Source organism: Xenopus tropicalis, chromosome 8 (assembly GCF_000004195.4).
Source record: "Xenopus tropicalis strain Nigerian chromosome 8, UCB_Xtro_10.0, whole genome shotgun sequence".
In the NCBI taxonomy this organism is placed as follows: domain Eukaryota; kingdom Metazoa; phylum Chordata; class Amphibia; order Anura; family Pipidae; genus Xenopus; species Xenopus tropicalis.
Window position 1 is genome coordinate 77,786,307 of NC_030684.2, and position 24,477 is coordinate 77,810,783.

At 38.4% G+C, this 24,477-nt stretch overlaps 1 protein-coding gene across 6 annotated transcripts in view; it reads right to left on the reverse strand.

Moving 5' to 3' along the window:
* Positions 1-24,477, reverse strand: part of ltbp4 (latent transforming growth factor beta binding protein 4) — a 90,056-nt gene that overhangs the window by 14,488 nt on the left and 51,091 nt on the right. For 4 of the 6 annotated variants that reach the window (XM_031891278.1, XM_031891275.1, XM_031891274.1 and 1 more), the window contains 14 exons: positions 21,227-21,329; positions 18,025-18,099; positions 14,840-14,962; positions 14,249-14,413; positions 10,538-10,711; positions 9,461-9,637; positions 8,690-8,815; positions 7,395-7,520; positions 6,987-7,112; positions 4,702-4,830; positions 4,055-4,180; positions 2,310-2,429; positions 2,110-2,232; positions 207-332 (listed from right to left, as the gene is read on the reverse strand). In XM_031891278.1, coding sequence (XP_031747138.1) covers positions 207-332; positions 2,110-2,232; positions 2,310-2,429; positions 4,055-4,180; positions 4,702-4,830; positions 6,987-7,112; positions 7,395-7,520; positions 8,690-8,815; positions 9,461-9,637; positions 10,538-10,711; positions 14,249-14,413; positions 14,840-14,962; positions 18,025-18,099; positions 21,227-21,329 — 1,819 coding nt within the window. The remainder of the gene's footprint in view (positions 1-206; positions 333-2,109; positions 2,233-2,309; positions 2,430-4,054; positions 4,181-4,701; positions 4,831-6,986; positions 7,113-7,394; positions 7,521-8,689; positions 8,816-9,460; positions 9,638-10,537; positions 10,712-14,248; positions 14,414-14,839; positions 14,963-18,024; positions 18,100-21,226; positions 21,330-24,477) is intronic. The other 2 variants (XM_031891276.1, XM_031891277.1) reach the window with 2 other exon arrangements.

The window sequence follows — 24,477 nt, forward strand, 5'->3', positions numbered from 1 at the left end:
GGCAATAAAAGGCAAAATGTTTTGCTCGGGTGCAATAAACCATAGCAACCAATATAATGTTTGCTTTTAAACAGGTAACCAGTAAATGCTGAGTGGCTGCTATAAATTATTACACCTGTAGCAAATGCTGCAACTTTTATTACATTACCCTATCTGTCTTGTAAACAACTTGAATGTTTAGTGGGTGTTGTTCCATAAAGACCTACCGACACAGGAGGCACCATCAGGAGTAGTGACGTATCCCTCTGCGCACACACATATGTAAGAACCCTCTGTATTCTGGCACTCTCCACGTGGAAAACAGAAATCTCCCTCCAGACATTCATTAATATCTGAAAACAAATGAGGGAAAAAAGAAATGTAGAAGGAGGCAGCATATGAGTCCAACTGCTGATTTTACAAAACATTAAAAAATCTGCTCATATCTGCTCATCTCTTCCCCTTATTTGATATTTGGAAATCTTTTTTTACTTACCTCAGGTGCCTTTTGTAGCACAGGCCTTTAAAAACTCTGGCAATTTAGTTTTAGGTATTACGTCAATTGTGCATTTTTAAAGTGGAGTGTGTGTGTGTGCGTGCGTGTGCGCTAAGTTAGGATGATTTAGCCCTGTCCTCAGCTTGAGCTAATAAACATTTCATTGCTCTAATTCATCTAGGGCTCAAGATTAATAATGAAGAACAAGAAACACTTAGGGGACGATTTATTAAAGTCTGAATTCTGAGTAAAATTTGCGAAAATTCGTATTAAATACGAAAATTTCTGCGTTAATTTTGCAAAAAAGTTGCGTCATGCTTGTACGAAAATATCGTGGTACAATCCGAAAGTTATTAAATTAACGACGCGAAAACCTTTCTGACTTTGAACCTTCGGTGCATGATTTTGGAAGCCTCCCATATTACTCAATGGCACTCTGCAGCTCCAACCTGGCCAAAGGAAAGTCACGATACTGAAACTTGAATGAATTCCGAAACTTTCATACAAATACGACAAATACGATTTTGTATGAAAGTATGAAAAAGTTGTGGAAAAAAATTGATAAATGGGCCCCTTAGGGTTAATATTTTATCATTTTAATCTATTAATCCAGTTTACCAAAATTTGCAGTTTACCATCAGCATAGACAAGTAAGGTCCTGCTTGCATCTGCCAAACCCAAACTCTTCCATCAGATTGCCAGATGGTAACCACCCAGACAATGCTTGGCGTCACACATGGTTATTACTGTGTTCAAACAATGAGCATATCAGTTCAGACAAAGGGGCAGATTTATCAAAACACGAGTTCGAATCCCAAATGGGAAAAATTCGGATTGCAAATGAAAATTTCTGAAGATCGCAAATATCACGAAATTGCTTCTGAAAAAAATCGTATTAGTCACGATAATATCGTATTGGCGATCCGAAAGTCACCAAATTTTCGTACCGACCGATTGTAAACAGCGGCAAAACCGATCCGATTTTTTTCGCGTTCAAATACAAAAAAAGTCGCACAAGCGTCGAAAAAGTTGCGCAAGGTACGAAAAAGTCGCAGAAAATACAATTGGACCGATCGAGCGAACGGTCGGAGCGTTCGTGGATAAGTAAATGTGCCCCAGAGTGTCCAGATACTTGGTCTTCTAGTTTTTCTGTGTTAATGATTCAAAATGTGTTTGACTACTTTCTGCCTTGTAGAGCGATAGTGCTGAACACTAACGCAGGTCCAAATCTTCCGTAGTGCACACTGTACATGCAAAGAAGGAATTTAAGCAAATATTTTCCAAACTGGAAGAGATTCCATGTTATATGCCCCGTGTGACTTAAACATTTTAAATCAATAGGCTTATTATTTGTCATTTTGAATGTTTCGAAGCGTATCCTTTCCTTCCTATGTCCCATGGGCTTAGATCAAGTACAAAATGCCATGAGATTTTTTGAGATCGACATAACTGGATTAGGCACCTAGTCAGGGAGATGGTGGGCAGAATGGATTAGAGTTATGCTGAGGGTAGGGTGATGAAGAGGTTATTCTATGAGGTGGTGTTCAGACACATTTATGGGAGTATCAGGGGATTGGATGCAGTCAGAGATAGAAGGGTGGCAATTAGTTTTCCTTAGAAACATAGTCTTCTACCTGTACAGCGGTTTCTGTCATTAAGGTGGTATCCTGGGAGACACTCGCATTCAAAGGAGCCCTCAGTGTTAATGCATTTTCCATGACGTCCACAAGCAGAGTCTGTTTGACACTCATTAATGTCTAGAAGAAAGTGAATGGTACTCATTGCAGCTCACAGTATGTGTCAGTGGAAATAGACTGTAAAAGTGGCCACTTACCCACACAACGCCGGTTCTGCAGCCTATATCCACTATGACACTGACGACATTGGAAGGATCCAGGTGTATTTAGACACTCCTGCCCAGCGCAGGCTCCAGGATTCTCACACTCATTTATATCTGAAGAGAAAAAAAGCAATATTTGAAATATTTGATTGCTACTTTGTTTTACTTGACTTGCACATTTATATATAGGGGTCAGTTGCAAAAGGGAAGTCTGTTCTGCAAGTACAAGCTGTTCAGGTATTTTTGCACTTTCTAAATAAATACATATTAATTGATGAGTTGGTGGGACTGGTTGAATTTTTGTAGTGAATTCCTATATGAATTTAAAATACTTTGTGAACTTTTTATTGTTTTTTAGCTCATGTAATGAATTTTGTGAACACTTTAGGGCACATGTATATTCGCAAGTGCAATCGCTGTGTTTTTTTTCCCATTACAAACTTTTTTGCTAAGAAGCAATAGTAGGAGGCAGCTCTAAATAGAGCTTGGGGTAAAGTACAGATAAAAGCAAACAGAAAATATATAATATAGTGTAGTAGTTTTAGTACAGATTCATTCATTCCACCATAGAAGGTATATACTCAGTGGAAAATGTATAATACACCTTCTTAGAACAGTAAAACTATTCCATACTTGTTAAATCTTATTGGTTCACCATCCGTGATATTAGGTGGGTACATACAGATGTTCATTGGAAGTCTGTGGTGTCTTACATATACCTGTAGCTGGAGAACCTTCCTGTATGTGCTCTTTCTTTTTAAAATTGCAATGGCAATACATTTGCATATAGTCCCCATAACCATCTGAACTTTAAGCTGCTTCTGAGGGAGTAACTGTGCTGGCATTGTATTCCTCTGTGGCGTGTTCATGTGGGGGAGCTCCAGGGTGACGTCAGACGCAGTCCACCATCTGGCATCATTGCGGTTGCAAAGGGGATATGTAATTGGACTGCGCCTACCACAATTGTGTCCGATTCACCAAAATTGATGCAACTGCATGTGTGCTTTGTCGCAGTTGTGGCAAATATTTTCGAAGTCTGTCTGGCATCATTTCTGGTGTTTGGTGTGTGAGTGATGTGTGCACCCTATTCTTTGAGCTGTAATTGATGCAGGGCACTTAGCAAACCCTGGAGCCGTCCCGTAGTCCAGAGGTGAGAGTAGCTCCAGGGTTCTCCTGCATTAGTAGGTTAAGCAGCCCTCCATTAGGAATGGAGGGCAGGAAGGACTGAGTGGCGGAAAGCCAACTATAGGGATGTGCATATTTTGATGCAAAGTACCTTTAATGAAAGTGCTTTTACACACAACTGACTGCAGGGAAACTGTGGGGACTATAACTGCCCTTGTGTACATACAGGAGCAATTTTTTTTATTTCTAAATGAGTAGGCTGGCTAGCCAGCTGGAGCTACCAACTGGTCAGGAGTTGATGGTAGCTCCATGGTTCTCCTGCGTCAATGGGCTCGTCATCGCTTGATTTGGAATGCATGAAGGACTGAGCAACGCCAAGCACAACTATACTGAAGTGCAAAGTGCGCATTTTAATGCAAATACCTGTAATGAAGCAGCAGAAGTGCATTTTTATATTTGCTTACTCTTGTATCTCAATAACCTTAAACAGGAAAGTGAGTATTGTTTAAGTCCCCAGCAATTTGGGTTTCTTCAATAAACTATTTATCGCATTACATTTAATATAATAATATAATCATTGCATTACCAGGTAAAATAGGTCTGTCTCTCCTTACCAATGCATTCATTGCCCTGTGGTGTTAGTCTGTATCCAACTGGACATGAGCAACGGAAACTGCCGGGAGTGTTCTGACATCTACCAGATCCACATATTCGAGGAGTCTGACGACATTCGTCCGTGTCTAGAAGATAATTTTTTAGGTGTAATCTTTTGTTTCATAATATATATGTGATAATGACCCTATGCTGTTTGAAGGCCAATAGAAGTTATTGAGGAGCTCCAAAACTGTAGCAGAATGCCTTTAAGTTTAGGTTTAGGGACAAGAGAAAGAACCCAAGGGAAGTAAGTGCTTCAATACTTTTCAAAAGGCAAAGCAGCTTTTAAAGACTGCAAAGCTTACATTATTAGAGAGAGAAAGATCACAGAAGACAAGCAAGCCATTCCCACTTATCAAAACTTAAGCCTTAATATATAATGTCTGTTGGGTAGACACACTTTTTTTTATCAGGAGTTGTTGTACTGGCTCATCATTTCATTTGATTTTGTGGGCTTTTTATTTTTTAAATAAAGGTTATTGGGTAAGTAAAATTAATAATTTTATTTAATGTTCTTTTGTTTATTGGGGTAAATGGAGGATAAAGGTCTTAGACTGACTAACTACTCATTTACATAGATAGGAGGGGGTGAGGGTGTGCTGCTTACCTTGGCAGTCTGTGCCTTGTGGATTGGCAGTATACCCTACTGGACAAACACAAAGGAAGCTCCCAGGGGTATTTTCACATCGGCCACTCAAGCAGAAGCGTCTTGGGCTAATACGACATTCATCAATGTCTGCAGTACAGAAGACAGGAGGATTAATACATGGCAGAGTTTTTGTAAATTATATAACTCTGCATCCAGTGTTTCAAAAAGGTGCATGGAGTGAGTACAAGTAACAGCCAATAAGTGAGTCCCATTTCAGCAGCCAAGAAAGATACCTGTCTAGATCTTTTATCCTTCTATCCACTTGTTGGTTAAAAGATAACAGCATCCTTTTGACTTATTTACAATTGTTCTTTTTGTATGTGCTGTGATAAAATGTTTACTAGAATCAATTTTTTTCAAATGTCCAGCTTAATACAATTTCATGCATTGTATACAAAAAAAGCCTTTTGGAAGCATAAGCACTGTACTAAAAGTCACATAGTATCCCCCAGCTCATTGCTTGCTAAGGATTACTGGGCTTGTTCAAATTGTTTGGCTTTAATTACATTAACCTAATGCTAATATGATATACTGTATGTAGCATGTTATTTTTAGCCTAATGTGGTCAGATTATCATTATTACAGTATCTTTTTGATTATTTCTCTTTAAGATCAGAGCTATTCCAGAAACTGCCTAACAAAATAATGGTTTGTAATACAGGTATAGGACCCGTTATCCAGAATGCTCGGGACCAAGGGTATTCCAGATAAGGGGTCTTTACGTAATTTGGATCCCCATACCTTAAGTCTACTAAAAAATCAATAAAACATTAATTAAACCCAATGGGGTTGTTTTGCCTCCAATAAGGAGTATTTCTATCTTAGTTGGGATCAATTAAAAGTTACTGTTTTATTACTACAGAGAAAAAGGAAATCAGTTTTAGAATTCTGAACTATTTGAATAAAATGGAGTCTATGGGAGACGGGCTTTCCATAATTCGGAGCTTTCTGGATAACGGGTTTCTGGATAAGGGATCCCATACCTGTATTGTAAAGAAAATAAAAAAATCTCTTCCCTGGGATAATCTGGATTTTATAATCAAAACACTCGCAATTTACCAGTCATTAAACACTGTCAAAGCCAAACAATTTGTGTATTTACCGATGCATAGTTGCCAGCAACTTTTTTTTTTAACATACAACGTACATTTTTCTAGTTTGCTGTCAGCCAGTCCTTCTTGAAGGATTCAGTATTAAGCCAAATCCAAAAATGATGTAGTAGAAACAGACTACTAAATTTACCTAGGCACAAAGCTATCTGGTTCACATGTTTGTTCTTGTTTTTATATAGTGGACCTTTACAATGTGGCACTCAAAAGGGAAAAGTCAATTACATGCTTACAGTTCTCCAGATTTACATTGTGACAACTGTAATATTGCCACATGAGAAACTTACTCGTAAGCATTTTACTGCTATTTTATTCTTAGTAATAATGAATATGTTACTGATATTAAACAGGCAGTACCTTTAAATTATCTTTTAGTAGACTTTGCAAATTTGCAAATAGTCTTAATTTTTATTTCTTGCAGTTTTTAAATTATTTAGCTTTGGAATTTAGTAGTTATCTGGTTGCTAGGGTCTGATTTACCATAGTAACTAGGGAGTTGTTTGAATGAGGGACTGGGAGATAAATAGGAGACCAGATGAATACAAAGATGATTAATAAAAAGTAAAAATAAAAATCACACTTTAGCCTCATCAAGAATTAGTTTTTTGGCTTGTGTGGTAAATGACCCCCCTATTTTAAATATGGAAAGAGGCAGGAGCAGAATGTAAATTATTCAAAAACTATAAGAAATAAAAAATAAAGACCAATTGAAAAGTTGTTAGGAATAAGATATTTAGTAACACACTAAAAATGAACTTTAAGGTGAACTACCCAGTTATGGTGGAAATGATTGACATGTCACTGTCATAAGTTCACTTTGGCCCTAGGAAAGGTTGATCTATATGTATATCAACTAAAGGAGAGATGGCACGCACTCCTTAATTCACTAAAACTTGTCTTTATTGTAGATATCTAAAACAACAAAGTCCATAAAACTGAGCCACTTATCTTCAGTAAGACTGATAAACTATACATATGCCACAGCAGATCATTTGATCCTAGTGAGGACTGTCTTATAAACATGGCACCGTTATTAATATACAGTGCCTTAGCAGAGAACGCTTGTAAAAATATTCCTCCTATTATTACATGCTGGCTCTGTTAGTACTGTATATTAGTCTATGCGCTTATTACCTATGCAAGATTTGCCCTGGGGGTTCAGGGTAAAGCCTGGAGAGCAGAAACATCGGTAGCTTCCTGGGGTGTTTTCGCACCGGCCATTGTCACAGGGTGTCTGATCAGTGCTGCACTCATCAATGTCTGAACCCAGATGAACCCAGATTCCATACCCTTCTAATAAAGTAGAATTCATGTAACATTTTTTGGGTATCCTGAGAGCCCTAAATAGACCTGAGCTCCACTAGAAGACAAAAGCTTTCTGTATAAGTCTGAATATATTGCTAGCAGAATTATATCTTTTATTGTATTCCACTAATTATTTGATTTCTAGATAGGTTCCTGCGAATGATTTAGTAAAATGAAAAAGTCACCCCTGCCAAACCTTCTGAATGCCAACAAGAGCATTAAAGTAATTTCTCTGACCTGTACACTCTGTGCCTTGTGGGTTAGTACTGAATCCAGCAGAGCAAGCACAGCGGTAGCTGCCCACAGTATTCTCACAGCGCCCATTGGTGCAAAGGCTTGGCCTCTGTCTGCATTCATCCATGTCTGTTTAGAGTAGGAACAAAGTGAGCTGGGTATGCATATGAAGGCACTTGGCAATCAACTGTAAGGTTTACTTTGGTGTACCTATTAAGAGACTCTACAGCTGTTTGTTATTACTAATTACCAGCATTTCATTTATAAAAATTAGAATAAATAACCCTGGGGCATTTTACAATGAAGGCAGATTGCCAGCGACTGTTGTTTGTTGGCAGATATCGGCTGAGTGTGCCTTAACCTGGGCGGATACAATGCTCGGTGAAGGCACAATTAGAAGAATTTTCAAGTGTACAGGTGGATTGCCAGATTGTGCTTATAGGCCTGCTGACAATCCACCTGTACACTTGAAAATTCTTCTAATTGTGCCTGCCATGTGGGGCCCTTTTCTTAGAAGTAGTTAAATAGAGATGCCTTGTAAATTCCTATTGTCTCACCTCTTTTGGGTGACTTCAAACACATTTTTCATGTCATTCTCTAACCTGATTAATTATTTCCCTTAATTCTACAGATATAAGATCTGAAATGCTTGGGCCCTGGGCTTTCAGGATATTTTGTTGTAATTAGAAGCACTAAAAACACTTAAGTATAGAAAACAGGATGGTTGCTTAGCATGAACTTGTGCTAGCTTAGTTATCTTCAAGTACAAGGACCTGTCTATGTAGGTATTACAAAATGAACAAAAACTAATTTCTGACTGTAGGCAGGGAAATAAATAGGACTTTTCTGGATAATACTTGCCATACCTGATACTTCCTATTGTATCTGCCTTCTTTTTCACATGTTCTACCTCATTATTGGCATTTATGTCTTTAGTTTGGAACCATATACAAGTATATTATCTATTATCCAGAATACTTGGGACCTAGGGGGTTTCTGGCTAAATGATCTTTTTGTAATTTTGATTACAATGTCTTTAGTCTGCCACCGATATAGATTTATGCAGCTAAAACTGGGAATACATGTAAAGATCTGTTTATTTGCTAAGGTTGCCATATGAGTGAATCTTTTTCTGATATGCCAACCTTGAAGTGGTTGATATCGGGCTGATTTGACCGTTTGGCCTAAGGACCAATTCACAATTATGCTGAACTTTTGGAAAATAACTATGTATCATGGGTAAAAAACACACTAGATAGCATATTTTGTATATTATGTAAAAGAAAATGCAGTCTCACCAATGCAGTGTGTCCCCTGTGTGCTTAGCCAGTATCCAGTATTACATACACAGGTGTAACTGCCCAAACGTGGAACACAGCGACCTGGCCCACAAATCTGTGGATTCAACTCACATATACTAGATTCTGAAACACACAGATACGACAAATAAAAAAGTGTATGTATATATATATATATATATATATTATACAGACAGTGAGCCGCACACACCAGGACTTTGAAAAAAATGAAAAGTTTATTTGAAAAAAAGGTCCAACGTTTCGAGCACTGACAGTGCTCTTCCTCAGGGACCTGAGGAAGAGCACCGTCAGTGCTCGAAACGTTGGACTTTTTTTTCAAATAAACTTTTCATTTTTTTGCAAAGTCCTGGTGTGTGCGGCTCACTGTCTGTATACTATTATTATTTTTTCCAGCACCCTGGGCATTTTAACCATTATAGGGTTTGCTCTGTTTGTTCTTTTATATATATATATATATATAGATAGATAGATAGATAGATAGATAGATAGATAGATACAGCACTATAGTTTGCTTATATGGTTCAATTTACAAAAACAGATTATAACCTTGGAGCTTTATAGAAACTTTTGTATAAGTTTTTGTTATCTTTGGATATTTTGTTATAATTTGTACACAAATTTAAACATTTTAAATTATCCATAAAAAACTGAAGGTATTAATATAATTATTATTATTATAAGTAATAATTTGTCTTAGATTCTTGGGCACAAATATGTGTGCAGCATAGGCATCTCATATCAAGAAAATACCTTGAGAGGGAGCTTCTTTTTGTGTTTCTGTAGGAACTGGAGCAGGCAATACTGAGACCCTGTCAGGGCCAGAAATAGATCTGTTGGCTGATACGGGTTCCCTGGAAGGTACTCTTTGGTTTGGTGACGAGATTCTACTCTGGTCAATATCCTGCTGTCTTTCCACAGTGATATGGCCTATGATAGATGCAAGTTAGCATAGTGTATGTTATAACTTAGCACTTAGTACAACTGTATGTGTCATTTAAGGTTAGCAAGAGTAAAGGTGGCTATCCATGGGCAGATATACGCTGCTGATTTGAGTCCTTCAGACCAATTCGGCAGCTTATTTGCCTGTGTATGAAGCCCCCCGACGGGCATCCCCGTTTGATATTACAGGTAAAAAACTGAAATTTATCAGAACACAGGTCACATGGTTCTGGCACCCTGGGAAATGAAGAATATAGCTAGCCCCATGTGAAATTTCAAAATTAAATATACAAAAATCAGTTTGTGTTTTTGAAAAACAGATTTCAATGCATCATTCTGCTGGAGAAGCTCTAACTGATACATTTTGAAAAAAACATGTTTTCCCATGACAGTATTCCTTTAACATGTATGGCCACCTTAAGTCTATTACACAGTGGTGATAATGTAATAAACAGGGTGCTTCTGCCATGATGCAAGGGGAGAACATTGCCTCTGGCAGTAGCAACCCACAAATTATCAGGTGTGAAAAAGAAACTAGGAAATTTCATAGCCAAAATTCCAGTAATGAAACTGGAAATTCAACTCTTTTAGTGCAGAGAGCACAATTGTAATGCCCCACCCTGCATGGGAAGGCCACCTCAATGTAGCCTGTGGCCTGAATCAATATAAGTGGCACATTTTGAACAAGGTCTAGTAACTCAGAGCAACCATTTAGTAAGAAGTATTTTTGGTCTCTTGTTTAGGAGCTAATAGAAGATCGGTTGCTGTAGGTTGCAATACCAGTGTTAATTTTTCTAGTTTTACTGTTTTACCAGCACAAGGACAAATGTATTAAAATCAATCTTGGACATGAAAATCTGGGGGCCACCAAATGCCATTATCTCTTACCTGTAACAGCATGGTAGACTGGGCTAGCTGTGGTGAAAGGAAATCCTCTTGATGCTGGTTGGCGAAGGAGTGGCACCCGTGCTTGGTCCTGCCCAACATACCGGGTGTTGATACGCAGGTCTGAGGCAGAATAGTGGTACCCGGGCCCAGCAGGACAGGTCTCTTTAAATCCTTCTGTAATATTAATCATTTAGTCAGTTTCTTATCATCAAGCAATAAGATGTCATATATATGCTGTTACACTAGAACAAAATTATTTGTAGAATATCTTAAATCATACTGTCAGACAGACCCATATTTAGAGGCAAGGGGGCTCAAGGGGAATTCCATAAAATAAGGATCTCCAAAATGAAATGCAGACCTCAACGATTTAGCTAAAACTCACAGAATTCACCAACAGCTGGTAAATGCATTTAATAACAATTAGTAAGATTGAGAAAGAAAACCTAAGATGTATCTCACTGAAAGGTCCTGAAATAACATACAATAATTAAACACATTATTCAGTGAGAAACACAACCATTTATTGGCTCAGAATTTAAATACAAGATTCAAAAAACAAAACATACTATACCAAATGGAAGGTACATCCCATGCTACATGGCACCCTCTCTCCTTCCTAAAGGAGGAAGGAGAGAGGATGCCATGTAGCATGGTATGTACCTTCCATTTGGTATAGTATGTTTTGTTTTTTGAATCTTGTATTTAAATTCTGAGCCAATAAATGGTTGTGTTTCTCACTGAATAATGTGTTTAATTATTAAATGCATTTAAGCAGCAACTGAAAATTGCAGATTGGACATCTCTGTGTTCTGAAAAAATGTAGAGAATTGTAGTAGAATATATGCTTCAGTGCTGACCAATCAGATGTCTGCTTCCTTTGTTCTACCTGCAGCTGGCTGAATACATCTAATCAGTGATTGGTTTCGCTTTGTTACAGCCCAGGTGCAAATTTGCCCAGTGTTTATAAATGACCCCCGGTAACGTTATCTTCAACTCTAATGAAAATGGTGAATACTTGCTGAATAACAGACTTTTAAAATGGTTATCTATCTTTTATGCATGTGAGTGAATTTGATTTAAAGGGGACTCAAAGGATTATTCTTAATCCTTTTCTTTTGTACTAGTCAGACAAAATAAACCTAACTCATACAAATGATTCAAATTAGTTCCCTTCACTCCTGGAAGTCACAATCACAACAAACAGGCAAGTGCCCATTAAGACAAGCTTTGCATTATCCCACAATATTGTATATGTGCCAGAATAGGGACCTGATGTCTATGCCCATACACAAGCTACACAATTATAGGTGGTAAGGAGGGAGGGGGAATAAGACAAGTGCAGCGACATCTAGAAAGTGCAGAAATTAAAGTGAAAGTAATTGTCTGCCTCATCTGTATGTCTGAGGCATACAGGTGGGGCAGGCAATATATGATTGACAACTGAGATTTTTAAATACCTTAATAACAGGTATAGAGGTTTTAATAAAACATAATTCGAATTTTATGTTTAATTTAAAAACAAGTTTTAATATACATATTTTTATGACTGGCTGACAGGTCCCCTTTTTGTACCAGCAATTTCAGAAAGAACTAAAAATAAAGTCAAATTATTGTAAAGGTAAGGGTGGAGAAATGATCAGCCTCATGATCTCACCCATAAAATAAATCACATATATTTGAAAATGTTGGTCAGAAAACAAGTATATCTGTCTGGATGTGAATGATCAACATTTGCCATTTACAGATCCTTTACTATTCATGAGTGGGACATGTCATCACTGGATGATAATGTTTGTTTGCTCATACACACAAACTGGTGTGAACAACACTGTGCAATAGAACTGCTTTCAGATAAGCTATTTCTGTTACTGAATATTATTTCTCCAAATCAGGTGGGACTTGGCTGTCTCTTGTTTTGCTTCAGTGCTATTCTCATGTCTACCACTAGGTGGACCATGGGAGCATTTTTAGCACTACAAATCACAAAACAAAAACTGTAGTGTATTTTGACCTATAAATTGCAGAAACCTTCTCCAGCCTTCAAGTAACCTACTTTTTAGAAGGGTAAGTGTGATCTGAGGTGCCAAGAACCATTGCCTTTCACTGTATTTTATATATTTATGGCTAATGTTCCAACTGTCTCTCACTGCATTTAATGTATTTGGGGCCAATGTTCTTACTGGCTCTCACTATATTTAATGTATTTGAGATGTCAGGCAATGTATTTTGGATCACCGAATGGAAAACACATTAGTTGTGGTAATTGGGCTTAATTGTTGGGAAAAGAAGACATTTTCCCACAATTACATTTGATCCTAGCACATTATGCTTTAAATGCAGTCCAAATGTTAGTCAAGGCAAAAGTATCTTCAGATTTATTAAAGTGTGGTACAGCAGATCAACAGCAGGCAACAGATCTGGTCTGCCATCGCCCAGGCACACTAGGAGAATTGTCACACATGTAAAATCTGTGCTACCCATGACAACAAATTTCCTGAAAATCGTGTGACATTATTCCAACTTGCAACGCAAAAGTAATGGGTAACTGAAGTTTATCAGAGCACAAGTCACATGTCTGGGAGCACTTGGGAAAGTAAGAAAATGGCTAGCCTCAAAGGATATGTAAACCCCACACATAAAAATGTAATCAGTGAACAGCCTCTTTATAATCTTTCAATACCTGCCACACTGGTTGTCCAGAGATTAATAGTAAGGCTGCAACATCCCCTTAATCACTTAGATTTCCTTCTCCTCCTGTAACCCACTCACCCCCCTCCCTCAGGAATTTGCTTTGATTTCTGGCTTGTGGGCATGCTCAGTTGTTCTAAGCTCAGATTACTAAACACGCCCTCCAGTCTAGCAGCCAGTAAATAGATGGCATTGCTGGTTCCCAAGGAAACTCAGCTGCCTGCTTCAATTTTTTTCTCCTGAGTTCAGCTTTACCATTACAGTGCTCAAACAAAGCAGAACTTTTATCAGAGACAGATCAACAGCATACACACACACAGACACTTATTCAGCATGCATTTAATCAAGAATACAGACTCACACAGGCCTGTGTGAGCCTGTATTCTTGATTAAATGCATGCTGAATAAGTGTCTGTGTGTGTGTATGCTGTTTGCAGATTTAAATGTAACTGATTATGTATCAGAGGAAAAATGGCCACCAGGTGAAAGCTGCTATTTGCTTTAGGAAAATGTGATGGTGCTGGCAAGCGGAGGGGATGTATGCAGTACAAATGATGCCATTTGGGTGGGGCAGACCTGTCCAACTGATATACATTGTAGGCAAATGTAGGCTTTACATGTCCTTCAAGGTAAATTTCAAAATTAAAAATAGATAAAAAGTTTGCTCTTTTGTAAAATGGATTTCAGTGCAGAATTTTGTAATTAATAGGTTTTAAAAAAGATGCATTTTCCCATGATGGTATTCATTTATGTTTATAATAACTGGTACATTTTAACGCTGAAAGTGAGCTCTGGCCCTGTATGTACTCTGAATGGCAAGAATGGCTTGCCACAATTTACCAATGAAAATCTTCAATGATCTTTATTTACTTGTGTAGGATGTTTAGAGCATACAGTATTAAGCATTGGGTGAAAGTCATAGTTTACCCTAAATTATCTTTTATAACTGAATAGAGATCTGTAAAAACCTGTGATAACTATGCCCCTAGATTTGTTATTGCTCTATTTATGTTATCTGACCTGTACCAAAGGGAGGGCACTGCTCACAGCCCTTGCCCCAAGCCTTTCCAACCCGGCTGCAGCAACAGATTTGCTTGGTGATATTCCGGAGGATGGGGAGGGAGCATTTTCCATCCCGTAAGATTCGGAAACACGGACCCTTGACTTCTGATATCACATGATGGGCTAAAAGAAAAGGATCTCTTAGTCAGAAGGCCAATTATATCTTTGCACTTATACTATGTGAGGTCTTAGTTGCATGATGATATCAACTAACATAGGTTTATACCAGTCCTTGCTCTAAGATATTGGACCACCATTTTTTTAAAAATAAAATGACATGAGGACTAGCATGCGTTGCTATTCAGAAAAACTTGTGCCCATCCATGTTCTTTGGTGAGTGCACACATTGCACAATGACACCATGAAATTAAAATTAGCCAGGACCTTGCAGTGATACATTATTCCTAGCTCTAACTCTGATTAAATGGCTTTGCTATTATTAACACTACACGCAGGAGTGACGCTATTCCAACACAAAAATAAAACAGGCCCCACAACTTGGCAAAACTGTCCGTGATACTGAAAGATTAGTTTAGTGTGTAAACTTACAGATGCAGCTGCTCCTGGAGGAATCCAGCAAGTAACCTTCACGGCACATACAGGTATAGCTCCCTCTAGTGTTGGTACAGTCCCCATTCACGCACAGTGTAGAATCGGTGCACTCATCAATATCTAAGAATTGGGAGGAAATGGAGAGGCTAGGCAAAACTGCAAGCACGTGCATACAGTATACAAAAGTATGTGAAACTGTATATAACAATGATGGGAGGTTGTATAGATAAGATGCAAGTGAGAAGAGACGATTAGTAAAATTAAGAATAGGGAAATGAGAAATGATAGGAGAAAAAAAACATAAATAGAGGAAGATGCACAGGGATCAGAGAATGGGAAAGAAGGGATTGTGGGGTCACACTAAGTACCCTAGAGAATTCAAAACCGTCAACAAATCCTGAAATAAGAGAGATAAAACTGGAAAACAGAGAGGAAAAATGAGGAAAATTATGAAAGAAAGAAATGAGAGATAGAGAGCGGCAGGATGATTGTGAAACTATGCAAGGCTAAGTAAGAGAAGTCACCAGATGCGGTATCATAGTTCTCATGAACTAGAGTTATTAATTGGGTTAAATCTGTGAAATTATCCAGACAGGCTGATATTAACCTCTCTGTTACTATCATCATCACCTATACAACACTATACAACAATTACCTCACCATGGCTAGTGAACTACTTATTATTTTAAATAGAGAAACTGGAGAAACTATGCCACCAGGGTCATGTCATTTCAGTATGGTACAAAACATTTTTTTACATACAGACTGGTTCCCCTGGCTATGTTGAAGCAACTTGATAAGAAGACAGAACTAACTAAAACATCTTTATGTTTCCAGAAAATAAGAGGATATGCCAGGGTCACATTAAAGGGGTGTTCACCTTTAAATAAACTTGTGGGTTAATGTACAGTATAAGGTTATATTCTGAGACAATTTGTAACTGCTCTTCATTTTTTATTATTTGTATTTTTCAAATTATTTAGCTTTTTGTTCAGCAGTTCTCCATTCTGGAATTTCAGTAGCTATCTGGTTGCCAGGGTCCAAATTACCATAGCAACCAGGCAGTGGTTTGAATGAAAGTTTGAATACAAGACTACAATATAAATAGGAGAGTGCCTAAAAATAAACATAAGTAATAACCAATGTCAATAACAATAGAATTGTGGGGCTGTCAGTAACCCTCAGTTTGAAGGATTCAGAAGAAAAATACAAATAATTCAAAACTCAAAAATAAAAATAAATAATGAAGACCAACTGAAAAGTTGCTAAAAATTAGCCATTCTATAACATACTAAAAGTTAACTTAAAGTCGAACCACCCTTTTAATAATGTAACCCACCTTGACACATACAGAATACAAATGATATGCCTGAAGTTTACATTGTAGTCAGCTCTAATTTAGGAAAATAAGGCAGCTTATGGGTTCCTGCTGTGGTAAAGAGGTGATGGAATTCTTGAATCCTTGGAGACCAGCAGGAGAGAAGTTTTATGTCGTATTAAAAGCAGTCACTGTAGGAGGTGTTGTTGTTACTGATGAATTTGAATATGAATCATGAGTAATTCTACAGTTTTGACCATGAAGGAATGCTTTTTCCATACTATAAGAGATGATGGAAAATAAACCTCTGTCCAGAGTCTCAGAAAAGCACTCCGGAGTTATCTGTTGCCTGTTCATTAACTTCAGAGACTTGTATGTTTACTACTTGCTGCAGGGCTATGCTTCAAACAGAACACATCTCTTAAAGGAGAACTAAACCCTAAAAATGAATATGGATAGAAATGCCATATTTTATATACTTCACTTATTGAACCTAAGGGTTCAGCATTTCTATAGACGTAATGATCCAGGCCTTCAAAGTTGTCACAGGGGGTCACCATATTGGAATCTGTTAGAAGTGCCAGTGACACTCACATGTTCAGTGTGCTCTAAACAGCTGTTGAGAATCTATTCTATGGGGTCATCACAAATTATCAAGCAAAAAATGAGGTTAGTCTGTGATAGAGGGTGATGCTACAGGGCTGATTATTAAATTCTGATGCAAATTGCACTGGTTTCAGAGCTGCCGTGCACTAATAATCTGTATTATTTACAAATTAACCTTAAATATTGTAATTTCCCTTCTATTGATTGTGCATTGGCCTGTAAGCTCAGGTAACGGACAGCAGCACAGAGCATGTGCAGTGAATCAGCAGACAACAAGATGGGGAGCTACTGGGGCATTTGTGAAGGCCAAGATCTTCCCTGCCAAAGGGCTGTAGTTGCCTTGGGCTGGTATAGAAACTCAAAACATAATGTACAACATTTCAAGCCTACTTTCTAGCCTAAAATGGCATCCAACCCTTTCTTGAAACTATCTAATGTATCAGTCAATACAGCCAACAGCCTCAGTCTTCACTGAAACTTTACACATTTTGAGGTGGAACCTGCTTTTCTTTTAATTCTTCCAGCCCTTTAGTTCCCTGGAAGGACCTATGGGTGAATAAAGTATCTCATAAAGTACCTCATAAAGGACAGATGGCTCCAGGCAATACCAGATGTGACCCAGGAGGACTGGGAGGAAGCAACAGAAAATTGTTACAATTTCTTAATTTGCACTAGTGATAAACTAGTCCAATACAAAAAATACTAAATCAGGTATATATTACCCCCATCAGACTCTTTAAAACAGGGAGGAGACCAGCTGACTCCTGTCCTTGTTACAGGCTACCGAATTCCGACTTTTTCTACATGATATGATCCAGTCCACCAATAGCCGACATTTGGTTAAACATTATGAATATCTCGGTGAGCAATCTAGGTTTCCTGCATATAGTAACCCCCAAAATCTGCCTTCTAGGTATTCTGGATGATGTCATTCCCACCAACTACACCCAGAACTGGTACCAGTCCCTGCTATTTTACGTCAAAAAAGATATCGCTATGTACTGGATTGGTATAACCCTACCTAATATCCCCTCTTGGCAGTGACTAGTTGACAAAGCAATACCACTAATTAAGTTTACTTCTGAGGTCAGGGGCAATTAAACTAAATTTGAGCACATCTGGACCCCATGACTGGATCTAGGGCTGAAACAATAATGTAAAAAAAAATTGTACATTTACATTAAAAAAGAATGCATAACAGGAATAAAACAACAAAATGAAAAAACAAAGGATAGACATTGGTACAAAAAGCACTTACCTATACAGGTGCCGTTGATTCTTTCAAATCCCTTTGGGCAGGGCGTATCAATAACACTTGCGGATAAAACATCACCTACAAAGACAATTTATGAATGAAGTAGAAGTAGTAGGAGCTGGAATCTAGTAATATGCAAGATTATAGCAGTTGGGAAACTAAACAGAGTAATGTAAAAAGAGTCAGTTTGTGTCAGGTCTAGTAACGCAACACAACTAATGAGATGTTTGCTTTTAAGTAGATGACCATAGAAGCTTACTTTAAATTAGACCTGGTGCAGAGTTTGTGATTTTTATTACATAACATCCTAAAAGGGTTATGTAATAAAAGACACTAAGTTTTCCCAGGATCAGTAACCCAGAGCAACCAATCAGCACGCAGAATTTACTGGTCACCTGTTTACAGGCAAACATCTTATTAGTTGCTATGGGTTACTGCTCCTGGGCAAACTTAGTGCCTTTTATTACATAAAACTAAGACTTTCTGTTATTATCTGTAAAGTACTACAGGTCATTTACAACTTCAAGTGTAGGGGACTAAGTGCAGTTTTAAGCAGTTTGCCAGGGGGTGTGCCTGAAGCAATTTCAGACAATGTAGCAAAATTGTTGTGTTTACACTGTATCAGACACAACTGCAGTGAAAATTTTTGGGTTGGTGTCATTTCCATTGTTTGTGGTGACTGTGACATGTTCATTTACCCTGTAGATATATGCGGGTCAAAGATTTTTCAACCCTCACCCATCCTAACCCAACCCAAGACCAACCCTGCCTGCTACACATATTTATATTCTGGCGCCTGCCACTCCTTCGGATATCACCAGAGGGTCAGAGCAATCATGAGTAGCTCTTTAGCGGTAACAATGGGACTAATACAGTGCAGAGACATCACAGCGAGGCTGTTGGCAAATGCAGACCGTCACCCACCTGCAAGCCACCTCTTGGGGCAATTGGTTATCAGAAACCTAGACAATATGCAGGTAAGCCACATTACTATTCATCCACATAAGTAAGTGAGACAGCTTGAAATTTGGAGCATGAGGTAGGCAGCGGAGCCGAGCACAACTATATGGAACTTCAAGGAGTGTGTGTTGATACAAGTACCTTTAATGAATGAGATTTCTTGCACAACTAACTGCAGCCAACTTTGCCCTACTGTGTCCATATGGGGCAAGGACCCTGAACGACACCAAATATGTAAAAATGTGTATACTCGTTCTTAATTATTGCAGTATTTGTCCTCCCTGTTTGTATTGTTATTGTATTGTTTGCAAGCACTAGCAACTGTTAATACATACAACAGTGCATGCAATAATGATACATAAATACTACAAGGAGCAATTAAATTCCATATTAAAATGCCAGCATACAATTTCACTAAGAATTTATGGCATTTGATTAAATTTGAACATAAAGACAAGGAGAGATGAAGCAGAATATGCAGTGCCCCTGTCCTCATCAAAGTCCACCAGCTTCAAAGCCAGTGTTTTTGGAGCTCTCTGAACTCTAAAAGTGACAATGATGGCACAGACATTTTACAAAATAGCAGTCTCTATGCAGTTTTATTGAATACTGAGTGCATCTAACTCTACATGTTGCCCTAAATTTTAACGTGCAAAATATACGGCTCTCCTTTTTCTTTTGTTGTATTTTGAATTTTGTGTAATATGTCTGATATGTATTAGATATCTTGAAAGCAAAACAATACTTATTCTTAAAAAAAAAGGTTTGAGTGTGGACACTGGGAAAACTAAAGGGTTAAGGTAGAAGATTTGTGGAAATCTCTTCTCCGCCTATTTAAAGTATTCCTCCTGAGGAAAGGAAAACTCTTGTTTTGTAATCTTGTTTTATTTACCACAGATGGACATAAGAACTCTTTGCATTCTGGATTCTGATGTGGGACAGATGTCTACTTGGCATGTCTTATTCGACAGGATGGTGTGGGCGTTTACTGGAAGATACTGACACCCCCCTAAGAGTTTTGGCTCTGACTCTGTCAGCTTAGCCTGCTCTGTCACAGCCACAAGGTGGGGAGCTAGGGGGAAGTTTTTGCTTGGGTTAGTGCTAATCCCCAAACAAGGACAAAGACAGAATTTGAATGAATTAGAATAGTAGGAAGTTGTCTTTTGTACATTGAAATTGTACACCCAATATTCATGCAGGTGGAGCACTTACCCCAAAAAGGCACCACCAGTACATTAGGGGTTTATTTATCAAACTGTGTAAAAAGTGGAGTGAAACATTACCGGTGATGTTGTTCATAGCAGCCAATCAGATCTTTGCTTTGGTTTCCTAACTGTTGAAATCTAATTGCTGATTGGTTGCCCTGGGCAACATCACCGGTAATCTTTCGCTCCACTTTTTACACAGCATGATAAATATACTCCTAAGGGTGATGGCCCATGGGGAGATTAGTCACCCTACCGCTTTAAAGTGAAACACCAGTGGAAAGGCATATGCGTTACTTTGTTTTCCAAAGTGGGGTGAAGTTTCCTGCAGCCGAGGTTAACTGGGGGGCAACTAATCTCCCTGAGTGCCATCACCCTAACTTGTCTTTTGCACTTTAACACATACCCAGTTTCAGAAAAGCTATTTTTTACTTGCTATAGCTCACTGTCCTTTGTAATTACATTTCCCTATATAAATTCCTGTCAGATTAACTAAAGATTCCCAATTATCATGACTTACAAATCAGTTCTTAATAAAGATTTCCACTGACTACTATCTTTATTAAAAGTAGGTAATGTCATATTTACTGTACCACAATAATGAGCATTCAGTAAAGAGTTCCCTGTCCACTATATATTACCAAAACAGTGTACAGTAGCAGAATCAGTAGCAGACCTTGGCTATGCTGGTATGCAGAATTGCATTGATTACACTTGTTGCAGCTTATTTATGTAGGAGATGCTAAGCAAATATGTGTTCCATAAAAAACATCATTATGCTGTCTGCCATGTTTTTCAGATCATTCTGCACATGTACTAGCTGTCCAAAGGAGAAGCAGCGAGCTGTAATAGGCAACACACAACCCACAAAGAGCAGTCCTTTGCTTTACCACCTAGGCTATGTAGCTTAGCATGCCAATGGTATAGTTGCAGCCATCTGGTGGCAAATACAAGCCACCAATTACACAGTTGACAGGACAGTTTACCTTTGATTGAGGTTTATTAAGTAAGACTTGAAGAATTTAAGAAAGTAATCTTACCTTGGTGTCCATTGCATGGAGTGCAGTCATGGACCCCCCAGGCCACTCCTGAGCTACGGCAGCAAACTTCCTGTGTTCTCAAGCCAGGGATAGGCGAGGCACACTAAAAGCCAAGCATAAAACAAGAATCAGCTTCATGGGAAAGCAGCTGTTCTGTCAGTGAGATAACTTGAACCTAGAAAGTATGAGACTTGGGTTCCATCTCATAGGGAAGTAATGAAACTGGTGTCATTTACATATATAACATATGTATGCCTTCATTTCTCTTCAGAAATCAAGCAGAGATCTTTGTCTGAAGGGAACGGTTCTTTTTTTTATGAGATCTCAGGAGACAATGTTGTCATCTCTTGGAATGACATGTTTCTGCACAGATCATTAGATCCACCCCCAGCCTCTTACATAAGGGTTAGTTATATTACACAAGGGGAGAGAGGGATGAACAGTTAAAATTCACTATAGCTTGATTCACAAAGAGTAAAACTTTGTGAGTTAAAATGCAGCCAAATAAGAGATGGCTGAAAAGCTCTGTCCATTACTTTATTTTCCAAATGCTTCATTTTGATTAGCTGTATAAATACTTGATCTGAATTAGTCTATTATGGAATCAACCATCAGTAACTAGCCACCCTGATGCAATGTCAGGTCCTGGCTGGCAATCTGTGGATTCTGGCAAATACCAGAGGGGCTGCTGTTAGATGCTACAGACAGTCACTATTTATTGGGCCTGTGGTGCAAAGTTTGGGCCTCTGTGTACTTGAAATGCCACGGCCTATTTTCAACCCCAGTCCTGGCCTGTGCAATGTACAATAGTTTTGCAGCAACAGGAATATGCACCCCTAATTACAAAAGGGCATCTATTTTGTACTAACCCTGGCCTCAGGGTGGTCTCACCCCAGTGAAACAAAATGGAACCAAACAAAGCTCAGAGACCAAAAGTGAGAATATGGAAATATTGGGTTTCATGGTTGTATAGGGATAATGGCTACTACAATCCCATTCCTTACCAGGAATGTGCAGGGTCTTAATGACTGTTTTAAAGGGAAATTAGTTTTAGACTATTTGAAAAAACAACCAATTCTGCTGCAAGAAATGCACCTAGTGGAGGTAAGTTGTTGGCCCTCCAAAGACCCAGGGTTGGGTGGGCATCTAATGCCTTCTATTCCACCTAAACAGGAGGTGTCACCACCCTGATCAAGAAATCAACACAATTTAAAGGGATACTGTCAAATTTTTATGTTGTACTTTTTATTTCTAAATTATAAATATAATTTTTTTTTAGTTGTAATATTGGTGTGTATGCAGCCATCTCAGTGCCTGAGTCTGACATTTCAGAAGCAGCCAGCGTTACACATTAGAACTGCTTTAGATAACCTTTTGTTTCTCCTACTCCCATGTAACTGGAGGAGTCCCAAGCCGGACTTGGATTTCTTTCTATTGAGTGCTATTCTGGGAGCTGCTATCTTGCTACCTTCCCATTGTGCTGCTGATCATCTGCTGGGTGGGGGGGTGATATCACTCCAACTTGCAGCTCAGCAGTGTGACTGAAGTTTATCAGAGCACAGGTCACATGACTGTGGCACCCTGGGAAATTTTAAAATTAAATATAAGAAAAATCTGTTTGTGTTTTTGAAAAACAGATTTCAATGCAGGATTCCAGATTCAAATATAAACAGACTTGGAGAACAACACAAGCATCATAAAAGTTCTATGCACACTGCCAGCTTACAGGAGGCTTTATTTGGTAGTAAATCTTGTTTTTATTCAAGCAAAACTTGCCACCAAGTCAGGAATTCAAGAATAACTTCCTGATTTGGGGCACTGAGAGCACCATCCACAAGCCACTGGTTGGGGATCACTGATTTACACCATTGAACCTAATAGAACAGATGGATATGCTTGGGCTAACAGAGGAATAGGGGCACATGCACCCTAATGAGAAAGGTTTTTCATGCTTCTCAACATCACATATGATCTTATGTAGACTACATATGATGTTTATATATCTTAAGACTTACTACCCAATATTTGATCTGCCATATACCTTCCACAGGGCATCTCAGACCATGCACCTCTGTTGATAGACTGGTTTCCAGTTTTCAAGTCTTAACACCCAAACACAAAGTAAACCCTGGTCTTTTAACCCTATCTGGTTAAACATTACCTTATAAAAGGCCTGGTCCATAACTGAACTATATGGCCAGTCATAACTGAACTATACGGCCCCCATGAGCAGTAAATCACACATATTACCTTCCATCACACAAGATATCTCACATTTTTTGTTGAAATTCAGCTCTCGTGTTTTTTCAGGAACTAAACCTCTACTAAAATATGATTTAGGATATTACAGAGTTGGAAGTATATGAAGCCATTACTGCTTTCCCTACATGTAACGCCCCAGGCTCCGATGGCCTTCCGATTGAAATCTACTAAAGGTTTCATAAGGAATTAGTCTGACAAAATTATTTAATAATGGACTGACAACAGGTTCCCTCCTACCATCTCTTTACAATGCCACTGTAGTGCTTCTAGCCACACCTGGTAATGACCCCAAGAGTTGTGATGCATATAGACCTATCTCACTGCTCATCACTGAGAACGAAACCAGGTCATATTAAGCTCAAAAAAGTTTTTTAAAAAAAGCTGTTATAGTGATGCGAGGTAGATAGCTTACTCTTAGTCCCGGTGGGTCCAGCTGCTCAAGCCCCAGACCTGAGCCTATGATTGCCTTGTGGCACGAAACGCGTAAGGCTTTCCTGTATGTTGTGTATGGATTCAATAACCTAAAAAAGGTTTTAATATAACTGGAGCTGCATTGAGAATTTGTTCTTTTGAGTGCCAGCCTGCTTTTCCAGTGTGCATTTTAGGTCATATTTAGCTTAGTTCATGATGACCAGACAGATTTATGTTTGGTAAATCTTCAGTGTTGAATATTAGACACCTGTACATGAACTTAGTTCACTCCCATGATAATCCAAGGCAAAGAACTATAGTAACCCTTGACACAGCTAAAGCATTTGACACCATTGAGTGACTCTATCTCTGGCTAGTGCTGGAAAAATTTGGAATTTGTCATAAATTAATTGACATGGTCAAACTATTGTATAAATCCCCCAATGCATCTATACAAATCAATGGATAATTAACCAGATCTTTTCCACTAGGCACTAGGCAGGGTGTCCCCATTTACCCCTCCTTTTTGCCTTGGCTAAAAAGATGTACAAAGACAACACCTTGCTGTATATAGACAG